Here is a 12,581-nt window from a genome sequence, read left to right as displayed (position 1 = left end):
GTGAGACAGCTGCAGTGTGTGTTTATATAAGGTGTTTATGCATATACATGATTTCTATAAGGATACATTTACATAAGATATGGGGAGGTTAAGTTACATTATCAAGGCTTTCAAAATTAGACAAGAAATTGAATATTGTAACGCTGCTCTAACACACACACATGCATGGGTATGTTACCACAATGTGGAAAATTGTTTTAACCTCATTTACAATAACAAAGTCCACAAAACATCTAGGCTGAAAATACATTCAGAATTGCTATATGTCCTGGCAATCACACCAACATCCATCCAACAAAACACAGCACACAAAGTTCACAAAGTTCAGATTTTATAATGAACAAGCAGGTGTAACCACCACCATCTCATAAATAACTGTAGTCTGGCTCTCATCTCAAGAGAAATTGTGTAGGCAAGTACTATAAAGACTCATATTTTAATGTATTTCAGCTTTTTCTAGTGTTTTTAGTTCCTATTTTCTAATATTTCTTAATGTCAGACGTTGAATGTCTGTCTTGATTAAGTTTGCTGTTCTGGGTAAACATCAGGGACCAAGATAGAAATAATAGTCCAAGACTTTATCATTGTATCCTTGACAAAGTATGATATGTTGTATTTTATCATTTATAAATACATTATGTTCCCAATAAACCAATAAAATTAGAGACAGGCCTTTATTTCTAATGAAGTATATTTGATCATTTTTTACTTACTTTTTGTTTCACTTCCACTGTGTTAATTGGCTGCCTCTGCTGTTTCCTATTGAAACACTTTCAGTGGCTCAGAATCAGTAGCATGAAGGCTTTTATTGTGAAACAATTACAGGAAGTGCTGAGATTGATTATGTCCAAGCAAGGTAAAGTACAATCAACTTGAATGAATGAATCAGTGAGTCACAACAGCTTTAAGATCTGGCCATTACTTGAGACTTGTAAGTAAAGAAATAGATGTAATCAACAGTGCCATCCCTCCCCCATCCTAGAGTAACTAGGCAACAGTAAACATCAGGCCAATCACTGACGAATGTACACTTTTGTTTTGATAATTTGATTACATTGTGGGACACAAAGCAGCAAACTAACCCCAGCAGGATGCCAGAAATTGCACATCAGGGTGTTGTGTGATACAGTCACATCATCCAGAAGTCTTCATGACGCCAGTTATCCACCCAGCTGGAGTGTCCTTCATCGGTGCAAATCAGTTGTTCTGTTCCTCTTGTTTTGCCCTTGGATTGACAAGCAAATGCATGTCTCCTCAGGGAATCGGCAGAGATAGTAGTTCATGTACATTATCAGCTATATTTCACAGGTCATGTCGGAAATGTTCCCAAACATCTACAGCACAAAAACCTATAAAGCACGTCTTCACTCCACATCAAAACACAACCTGAGATTTACCAGCTCATAGTCTCTTGCACGATCCCGAGCAAAATTCTTTATCTCACTGTAAACAGCTCAGCCTTCTCACAACAAATGAACATCAACAAAGGAGCCCTGGCTGCTCTGAACTATAAACACGCTGCACAAAATGGCTTCCCTCCTCTAGAGCCGATAAAAACCAGAATTATTTTCTTCCAAGCCTGAGTTGGTGCATCATCATCCCCTCGAGTTGCTTGATTAGACAGAGCCGAACCCTGATTGTAACTCTAAACATTTGTCGCTCTTTTAGCTAATCTAAAACATAAGCAAAACTGTTCTTTTCCATCGTTTCAGATATTTACCACTGCTCTTTGTGTGTTTCATGATATACTGAGTTGGGTACGGCATATATTGCATGAAGCCAAGCTCTAAAGACATTATGAAATGCCTGCTACAGTATATACATTAATGGGGATAGCAGAGCGAGCTGCCAGGCTAAGAAAATATAATGCCAGCCTTAGCTGTCCTGTAAGCACACTGGAATGCTTTAATGAGCCCTGTCAATATATAACTGTGCAACACCCTTATGTAGATAATAAAGGATAATCAGTGCTGCTGGGGGGGGGGACTTCTGGAAAGTTTTCAAATGTCAGTGTGTGTGGGTGTGGGTGTAACATCCAGATCTGACCTTTTGTTGTGGATCCTTCTAGCATTGTAGTTTTGAATTTGAGTGACGCTGAAAGGATTTTTTGTCTTTGTTCTGCATGTGAATGTTGCTGTATGTTGTGTTTGTGCTTGTATGTGTGTGTTTGTGTGTGGATGTGTGTGCCTGCGGTGTACCAAACAGAGAAAAAGTAGCAAAGCCACTAACAAGTTAATAAACTCCAGCTGGGCTTTGTTGTGCTGAAGACAGGCTATAGAGCTGAGCACATTCTCTGTAGCTTAGCTCACACGTCTTCTCTTCAAACCAGAGAAACTAGACCCAGAACCAAGAGGGTTTTTTCGTTTTTACTGACTGTAGGGTCAAAATCTGAATTGTAAGAATATTCCTACTTTCCTTGCTGATAGGCAGTGCTAGCCACAAGCAGGCTTATTGATAATACATTTCATAGTAGGGTTTCAGAGAAATATTTCTCTGTAATGTAACAAGTGCTTTTAGACAAGACATGACCAAACTGTGATATTAATCTAATTTGAACTTGAGCCAAAAAGTGCAACCTCTCTGTTTTATCTCACAGGGCTTTTACTCTTTTAATTAGACCTCAAAATGTAAATGACAACTGTTTAGTCACCTTCCTCCCCATGTGACCAAATCGCTTTGGTTAGGTACGGGGTACTGCTATGATTGGTGAAACTCTCTGGAAACTACAATAATGGCAGTATTTGCAGAAACGTTGTAGTGACGGGACAAAATTGCAAAGTCACGCAGAATTCACGGATTGGTTGATTTTGCATTACTTGTGACTTCTGATAAACGGACATAAAATACTCAAAGTATTTAATTATTCAAATTGATCTTTCTCGAATGAAAAATGAATATCATTAAAGGAATTTCAATCGGTATGCTGGTTCATCTGGTATATTGCCCCGCACTAATGTACATTCAGTGGCCAGTTGAGCTAAATTTACGCAGTCTAACAGCAATAAATCCTACCTTCATATCATGAAGGTTGTAGTATTCAGTCTAAAGCAGCTTTATAAATATTAGAAGTACCTCTCAGTATAGTTTTATATACCATACCTAATAAAAATGCCAACTGACTGTATGTTTTAGGTCTCCTTGGTTTATTTCCTCTTCACTGTAAACAGCAACCCATTGAAGGTCATTTTCCCATCTGTCACTCTTCCCACCATCTGTCTTTCCAACACATACATTTCACAAAAAACAATGTCAAGCATAGCGGCTGGTACAGCAGAGGTCTCGAACTATGTACCACGAAGGACCGAGAGTGTGCCATACAGTCACTTCTCCACGGCTCTCTCTCTCTGTATGCGCTCATAGCTCCTTGAGAACACATTAAACATAATTCCTGGCTGTTAAGGCATGGTTTCATAACAGTCTGACTGATTTTAAAGCTTGACATCAAGCACACGGCCCATTACAAACTACAAAGGAGCGGGTGATTATTTAAACGTCAAGTCTATTTTCCTTAAGACAACTTGGAAAGAAGCTTTTCCATGAGCTCTGTAATATCCACTCACAAAAAGTCACCTGAACCGTCCTCTTCTCCTCTGATGACTGCACCTTAAACCACAGAGTCAAGTCTTTAGTCACAGCAAACTCCTCCTGGAGATTTGCACTGATAGAAGCTCTTATTTGTTTATTGTAATTAGCCTCAAAATTAATGTCCCATTGATTTATTAATGTTCATATTCTAATAAGCACCACTAAGCAGAAATAAGATTACATGCAGTGGCAGAAATGTGCTTAATAACAGTAATTACAATTCTGCTCATAGCGTCATTAATTTTGTGTCCTCTGTCAGTGAAGTTAAATAGAGACTTAATTTATTGAAATTACATTCTGTATGTGATGTAGTTAACTTCATTCTTCATAATGACTCAATTCCTCAACTATTGAGTTTCTGTCTCAGCTGCGTGATTGATGTTTGATATATCATGATAAGTACTGTATAAGCCCAGATTTAAAGAACAGGAATCTGCGTTGTACTTCTTCTTCATCTTGAACTCTCAACTCTGCAAAGCTTATTCAGATTAGGCATACATTTATGAAATGATCACAGTTTAAATATTAATTGTAGTAAAAACAAAAATTTGCTTTGTGCAGCAGTTTACAAATTTTAAAGGCGAAAGGGCCCCCCAAAAAAACCTGAACCCTACATTATATATTTAAAACTCACTGTAAAATCGGCACCTGACGTTTTTACATAGCAGTTTTTGTGAGGATTAAACCAACAAGATCTAACGTGTTAATTAATAAGCTTTAGAGCAGCTGGGTAGGCAGATTACCTTTGGACAGGCTAGTCGTTTCCCCCTCTCCAGTCTTTATGCTAAGCTAAGATAACCAGGTGCTGGCTGCAGTTTCATATTTAAAAGTGAATTTCCCAAAACTATTCCTTTTTAGATGTTTTCTAACATAAGCAGCCATACAAGAACTGAAATTAAATACAGTATAAATTAGACTGAATAATGATTTAAATTAGACCCTCTCTGAGCCACGTTTCAGTACTTGACAGTTTTCAATACTCCAGACCTCTCTGTCGGGACCATACAAGTATTACAGTCTCTTAGTTTTAGTACCACAATGCGTCAGACAAATAAAAACATCCTAAAGTTGATGTCAAACACTGTGTAAGCATCTTTAAATCACTAGAGTTAAACAAAGCCACTATGGGAGTTTGTGTGAGTGTGTGTATGTGTTGGGGTAAAAGTAAGTGTGTGTGTGTGTGTGTGTGTGTGTGTGTGTGTGTGTGTGTGTGTGTGTGTGTGTGTGTGTGTGTGTGTGTGTGTGTGTGTGAGAGAGAGAGGAAGACATCAATCAAAGCTCATTTCAACCCTTCTCATATCTCTCCTAACCACACACATTGAAACACCAGAAACAAATCCACTGCCAGAGAGAGAGAGTGAGTTATAGAGCGATGGAGAGATGGGGGGGGGAGTGAAAGAGAGAGGACAGAGTGAGAGAGAGTGAGAGAGCACTTTCTATTTATAGCCTGTGCGCCCGGAGAGGAGGAAGACTGTTGTTCGAAAGCACACTTGGTCCGTATGATTTTGTTCTGCAGAGCACAGGCTGCCGCTCAAAAGATGCAAGAACGGAAACATACAATAAATATATGCCATACAAATTATATACCATGTGGGTGGTAAGATGGCTCATTACTGCGAAAATTAATGGCTGTTTGAAAAGCTGATGAGAGGAGAAACATGATTGGTCCAGTAATCAGCCACAGGAGCTGTAGACTTTGTCCCCCTCAATGCCCTACATGGAAAGAAATTACTTCTATGTACTTCATCCTGCTGAGTGTGTGTGTGTGTGTGTGTGTGTGTGTGTGTGTGTGTGTGTGTGTGTGTGTGTGTGTGTGTGTGTGTGTGTGTGTGTGTGTGTGTGTGTGTGTGTGTGTGTGTGTGTGTGTCAGATTCTCCGCATGAGTTTGAAGCTGTCACTCACTGACAGTTCAACATTATTTTAAGTAATTAAAGCAACAATCATGATTCATGATAGGTAGGTAATTCTGTAACTCATCTTCCCCCCTCACTTACACAGCCTTCAGGCCAAAAGATTCCCACTGAGATTCAGCAATTATGTTTCACAGAATCCGGCATGCACACACAAAGAGAGCACTCCAGTATTTTTACACTGGTTACACTGGTCTGTAACACTTAGCCACTGGTCTATGTGATGAAGATTTCCAGAAGAGTTCCTGCAGAGACTGTTATTGTTAGTGAATAAATTGGCAAAATTTGTCAATAAAGTGAGACTCCATTAAGTGTGCTGTCTTTACCTCCTTTACCTCCTTATTATGCTTGCTTACAACAGAACATAGTCTTGTCTCTCCTACATAATGTATCTTGCTAAAATGAGAGAAAACTCATTAATACTGTAGAAAACAGAACTGTATGAGCTGATAAAGACCTGTTGATTTTTTTTAGAGGTTCATTATTGACCAAAAAAGAATAAAAAGAATGAACTGCTGTTCATCAGGAAATAGTTCCAGCAGCTAATTCAACCTAAAACAGCAAAGATGCATGTTAATAAATGATTTTTAGCTGGTCTAATGTGTATATTTTATTTGGACAGAGCCAGGCTAGCTGTTTCCCTTTGATCCCAGTCTCTATGCAAAGCTGAACTAATGGCCTCCTACCTCTAGCTTCATACTGAACACTTACATGAGAGTGGTATCGACCTTTTCATCGAACTTTCGGAAAGAAATTGAATAAGTATATTTCCCAAAGTGTTGCACTATTCCTGTAAGTACAAATACCAAACACAGGTCAAAGCCCCTAACAGCTCCTTGTTTCACGCTAACCTCCTTCTAACGTAGACACACAAACTTTTCTTGCCTTTGCGATCCTGCTGTCTCTTTAATGAAGGCTGGGTTAGTAGCACCAGTTATTTCCAGCACCTCTCGGTGGGCCTATAAATAGAGCACACACACACACACACACACACACACACACACTTTTTCTTCTCCTTCACCTCTGTGTGAGGTGGTCTGGTTTTGACATCCAGGTGTTCTTCAGCATTTGCTAATTTCATGCTTACAAGGTTTACCCAATAATTCTGTTTATGCAGACAGCCACTGATACATTGCTGTGCACACAGTTCTTCACCTTTCCTCTTAGTTTTTCCTTCATCTGTAGATGAACAGTGGTTTACTGATTGATCTTATTTGCAAAGGTTTGGTCTTCCTTATCTCATTGTCTTGGTGTCACTGATATTTTTTATAATAGGCCAAAAATGTGTTAAAAACTTGGTGCATGTATGTTACAACGTGGTTGTTAAGTGTCTCTCCTTTCTGTCTGTCCCTGTCTCTGCAGCATCAGACAACAGCCAGCGATTTCAGGAGACGTGTTTCGCCTTTGCATTAACGCCACAGCAAGTCCAGCAGATCAGCAGCTCTATGTAAGATGAACACCACTCTGTCACTGCAAGATGCTGATAAATAATTCATAAATGTACATGTTCTCTACAGATGTGTGGTGATGAATTTGTTTCTGTGCTCAAAGGGACATCTCGGGGACCAAATGTGACTTCTCAGTTCAAGTTCAGTTGCGGTTTTGCCTGTCGGAGACGAGCTGTCCTCAGGAAGACCATTTTCCACCCAATCTGTGTGTGAAAGTCAACGGGAAGCCATGTAACCTTCCGGTAGAAAGCTCTGATTTAACCACATAACAACCTGCAAAACATCTCTGTTCTGACACTCACATCTGAAGAGCGACAGGCTTTTCATTTCACCTTCTCTACCTTGTCCCTCGTGTTAGTTTAAAAGACATTTTCTTGTCGAGTATAAGAATTTAACTTCATAATATTCGCAACAAAAAGGGCAAATTTTCTCCTTTTTCTTTCTAATATTCATGTCTTTCATCTAGGGTTATCTTCCTCCAACCAAAAACGGCGTAGAGCCCAAGAGGCCCAGCCGGCCCATCAACATTACCTCACTGGTCAGATTGTCCACCACAGTCCCCAATACCATTGTGGTGTCGTGGACCGCTGAGATCGGACGGGTAAGGACCAAAGTCTCTCACAAGAGACTCTTGAACTGCCAGTTTTTATAATCCTGATACCATTTTTCCTCCCTGTTATTAAATCCTGAACATATATATAGGCTGTATGATTGCTATCATTGTTCTGTGGCCTGGTTCAGGTTAAACCCATTGTCAGACTCAGAGAAATGGTGAAAATGGTGAACCTGACACTGCTAGGAAGACACAGGGTCCTCTTTAAAAGCTAATAAAATACATGGTATCGGATCGGTGCAGAGCCAATGATTTAGGAAGCATTGGAGGGATTTTGGTTTTGGAACTACTCTAATAATCAGTGACAGTTTTGATAAGTGATTAAGTCAATTATCAAGTAAAATTATTTCCTTTTTATCAGCAAATGTAAAATCTAAAGATTTGCTTGCTTTTTTCTGTGTCTTGTCCTTTTTATAGGGACCGAATAAATAAAGTCAGATGTCACTTTGGGGTTTGGTGACTTATGATGCTTTTTTACAATTCTGTCTGCACATACTCACCTTTATATAATCCATGGTTAATTTAAATACAAACTCTTCGTCTTAAAGAAGTACTTGCAGAGTTCTTGGAAATCTTTCTTAATCCTGATTATTATGCCAATTTATGCAACAAGCTTCAAAATCTGATTGGATCGGGCGCTGCGTATGGAGAATTATCATGTTCTTGAGGTTATTGTGTTCACGTGGATGAGACAGACACAGCGACAGGAAAATGTTCTACAACATGTGACGGAACAGAAAACTGTCTATATTAAGATGAATGAAGACTTAAAGAAGACTTCCATTATACCCAGTAGCTTTAAATTCAGCATTGAGCCTTCTTGCCTACAGTACTTGTGTGATTAAATGGTTGCGTGTTTGTTTTATGTGTGTGTGTGTGTGTTCACCACATGCATGTGCGTGAGAAGCATTTTTTTAAAAGCAGGAAGTGGGATTTCTGGCCACCACTGTGTTGAGTTCTTAAAGCCACAAATCTTACACATGAGCATTTAATACAGAGCAAAGTGAGGAAGAGCAAAACCACGACTTCAGGGAAGGCCCACACATGTTACCTTGTATGGTCAGAATGCATGCTGAGTGAAATCTGATGGTACAGATACTGACAAAATCCCCTTTTTATTAAACATTTTTAACCAAATAAATCTGTGAATTTGACCGAAAATAGTCTATTATCTCCCGTTTAATTCATCCTCAGCACTCCATTATGTAAAATAGTTTTTTAATGACTTATTTATCATTTTTACTGTTTATAATTCTTATAAATATGCGTGTAACATAAAGGGAACTACGCCCTGAATTTCATTATACAGCCCTGCATTGTAAAATGACAATTAAATACCTTGTATCTTTGCATATATTGTCCTTTATTGAGTTGGGTGGAGCTTGCAGTACTGCAGACAGACAGTAGAGGGCAGTGTATTAAATAGCTCAAGTATAAACTGGCCTTAAACGTCAGAGTACAGTGCACAAGTTCTTCCTTTTCCCCGTTCTTCCTCACACTTGGCTGATGATACGTTTGTCTCAGAGCAGTAGGATCGACTTCATGTTAGAAAACATCTTTTCTGCTGAAGTTAACTTGAGTTCAAGGACATTTTCTGTAAGTGCCCACAACTCTGTCTCTGGCAGGAAAAACAATGTCTATATTTGATTTAAAGTACCACTTTGCACATTATTACATGGTATCTATTTGTGTGTGTGTGTCCACAGAGTTACTCCATGGCAGTGTACTTGGTGAAGCAGCAGTCATCCACAGTGCTGTTACAGAGACTACGGGCAAAAGGCATCAGAAACCCAGACCACTCCAGAGCACTCAGTAAGGACCGTGAGAGATCCGATATGTTGGATTAGTATCAGGACAAATGTTGACCTTATTAAGCTGATGACTGATCCGCGTTTAACTTCATTTGTTTTGAGTCATGACAGGCCACTAACTAGGACCAGAACAATCTCTGGCTTCATGTTAACACAAATACAAATGATCCAGTCTATGAATTTCACACACTGATTTTTAATTTGGGAAAAAACTAGAGCGTTGTCGGATCAGTATGATGGCCTGAGTTGAGGGATTTTTTTGGCTATGAAGAGAACTGTGTGTTTTTATTTGAGTCCAACTCAGATATTAGCTGGCCAACATATGGTTTTATAAGGATAGTGTTGTGAAATATGCGTATAAGTTTCATGATTTACCTTTTTTTCTAATATGTAAGTGTATATTGAATGTGATATCTTGTCTGTTTGATGAGGAAAAATTGGGACTGGTGGTGAGATGAGTTTTTTACTTCATAACTTCTTATCTTAGGGAGAAATTTAATAATATTTTCTGGTGATCTTGATTTGAAACTCTGTTATAAGCAGGGAAGTCCTGCTTTAGTTTCCCAACACACACCTATTGTACTTTCTTGATAAAAAAAATGTCCCCCCATTCAGATTGCCCAATTGTTTCCCATTCCAGATGAGGAAGTAATTCTTTATGAGTCACACAATTGGATATATCTATCTGTATATATTTTTATACTGTTCTGGGAAGTGATTTAAGAAGATTCAGGCGCAAAGGGCTCAGCCGCACACCAGAGTTACGGTATTATAGTTTGGTATTTGTTTTTATTTTTATTTCGTTTTTAAGTTTGGTTGTCACTGCAGTTTAATTTTAGTTTTTATTAGTTTCATTGTCAGTTTCTTTTTATTATAATATGGGTTATTTGTCAGGAGCAAGATGTACGACGTTCAGAATAGGTATTACAATACAAATACATTGACTCACAGTCATGTAGATATTCCAGTCTCAATAAACAGGATGCACCAATACCTCCTCATGCTTGTATTTTTATTTTATTTTAGTTAATTTAGTTTTTTTTTCTAGATTTAAGTTTTTATTTCAGTTAACTAAAATGTTAACAGTTTTTAGTTGACTATAATAACCTTGCCCCTCACCACTTGAACAACTCTTGAATACAAGTAATAAAAGAGTCTGAAATGGGAAACTGAACATGTTTGTAACAATAAGTCATTCTTTTTGGTTCTCACTCGTGTGTGTGTGTGTGTGTGTGTGTGTGTGTGTGTGTGTGTGTGTGTGTGTGTGTGTGTGTGTGTGTGTGTGTGTGTGTGTGTGTGTGTGTGTGTGTGTGTGTGTGTGTGTGTGTGTGTGTGTGTGTGTTTAACTTCTCTTCTGCAGTCAAAGAGAAGCTAACAGCGGACCCAGACAGTGAAATCGCCACGACCAGCCTTCGAGTGTCACTGCTCTGTCCGGTAAACATGCTTCAGGTTCTTCATGTATTTTACGCAGTGTTTAGAGATTCAGTCATGTCTTATCTTTGTATGAGTTATAACATGTCCATATGCCCTTAACTTCAGCTTGTGTACACAATCCACCTGTCAAATTGTCTTCTAAACCCCTATCCTGTGTCCTTTCCATGTGGGTTTGGCATGTTTGTAATATTTTTGCGTCCCGTATATCCGCCATCCCTGCTGTTTGTGTCCTCCTCACGCCTTTACTCTACGTGTGTGTGCACGCTGTGCAGCTGGGGAAGATGCGGCTGGTGATCCCATGCCGGGCGCTGACATGCTCCCACCTGCAGTGCTTTGACGCCACGCTCTATATCCAGATGAATGAGAAGAAGCCCACCTGGGTGTGTCCTGTCTGTGACAAGAAGGCTCCCTATGAACACCTCATCATCGACGGGTAAGTCCCCCCACCCCCCGTCTCCCCGTTGTGTTAAAACTAAATGTTCAAACTAAATCTCAAAACATTAAATCCAAAAACACCATAAATCATTTTTACATTTTTTTTATATATATATATAAAGTGTTCATTAGTGAGCTATCAGAGGTGCTGGTAGGTGGATTTTGTTACCTTAGGACAGAGCCAGGATAGCTGTTCCTCCCTGTATCCAGGCCTAAGCTAAGCTAAGCAGCGGATGGCTGTAGCTTCATATTCTCACAGACATCTTAACTTGTGCCAAGAAAGCAAATGAGCTTATTTCTCAAAATATCAAACTATACCTTTAACTTTGTCGAGCAACCAGAGATGGGAAATAGCTGTTGAGCATTTACAGTGTACATTTTACAGTTTTACAGCTGTTTTTTTTTATATATATTATATATATTATATATACATATATATATATATATATATATATATATATATATATGATCTAAACCAGTAGCTCCCAAAGTGAGGGCCGGTACCCCCACTAGGGGTCGCCCAAGCCTTCTTGATTTTAAGGGGTGTAAAACATACACAGTAGGTCTATATCTCAACATTTCCTTCATTTCTGTGAAGAAAATTAAATGAAATTGTTATTTGAAGGTCTTTTAAGGTTTAGATTATGATTTAAGATCTAAACTTGAAAACAAACTATATTCACAGAGCCTTCACTCTCTGATGAGCAGCCTATATTAGAAAACTTCAAATAACCAAAGAGCAAATAGAACAATGAGAATAAAACACTGAATTTGTCAACAAAAAAAGCCTGTTATGTCTGTATGATTGTTAAAATGTTAAGTAGTTAAAAGTATATAAATATCAAGTAAACTCCTCTCTGCTGTAATATTTACAGAAAATTCATCGGATCATTTGACCTGTCCCGCAGTTATTACTACTACACTATTTGGGTTCATTGTACAATTTATACTGTTATTGACATATGAAAATGTGTCACTCTATCACGGCTCATCAGTTTACGCAGTGATAGAAAAGGGAGTCCTTAAGGAAAAAGGTTGGGATCTAAACTGACCCCTGTCTTTCACTTTTAAACATTTTGTGTTTTGTAAGAAAATACTAAACCTGTCTGATACATTGTGATTTATATACATTCATCTCAAATCATCATATGTAGCATTTTAAAGGACTGTAAATCTAATTTATGAGCATCCTGTAGGATTGAAGGTGGCTCTGAGTATCTAGACAGCAGCTTTAGTGAACTTGAATTCACAGTAGAAACTGTGGGTCACTTAAAAATTTGTCCAAAATGTTCCTAAACCTACCTTGTAATAATATTAAAAGATACATTTGATGATTTCAATGAGT

The 12,581-nt window shown here is 38.5% G+C and overlaps 1 protein-coding gene across 3 annotated transcripts in view; it reads left to right on the top strand.

Moving 5' to 3' along the window:
* The window catches only part of LOC127351753 (E3 SUMO-protein ligase PIAS1), a 55,986-nt gene that overhangs the window by 33,088 nt on the left and 10,317 nt on the right, over positions 1–12,581 (top strand). For all 3 annotated transcript variants that reach the window (XM_051379647.1, XM_051379646.1, XM_051379648.1), the window contains exons 3-8: positions 6,858–6,942; positions 7,047–7,185; positions 7,410–7,544; positions 9,263–9,368; positions 10,728–10,801; positions 11,074–11,234. In XM_051379647.1, the coding sequence (XP_051235607.1) occupies positions 6,858–6,942; positions 7,047–7,185; positions 7,410–7,544; positions 9,263–9,368; positions 10,728–10,801; positions 11,074–11,234 (700 nt within the window). The remainder of the gene's footprint in view (positions 1–6,857; positions 6,943–7,046; positions 7,186–7,409; positions 7,545–9,262; positions 9,369–10,727; positions 10,802–11,073; positions 11,235–12,581) is intronic.

The sequence above is a fragment of the Dicentrarchus labrax genome, unplaced genomic scaffold (assembly GCF_905237075.1).
Source record: "Dicentrarchus labrax unplaced genomic scaffold, dlabrax2021, whole genome shotgun sequence".
Taxonomy (NCBI): domain Eukaryota; kingdom Metazoa; phylum Chordata; class Actinopteri; family Moronidae; genus Dicentrarchus; species Dicentrarchus labrax.
The sequence above is the reverse complement of the archived record's forward strand: the minus strand, read 5'-3'. Positions and strand labels throughout refer to the sequence as shown.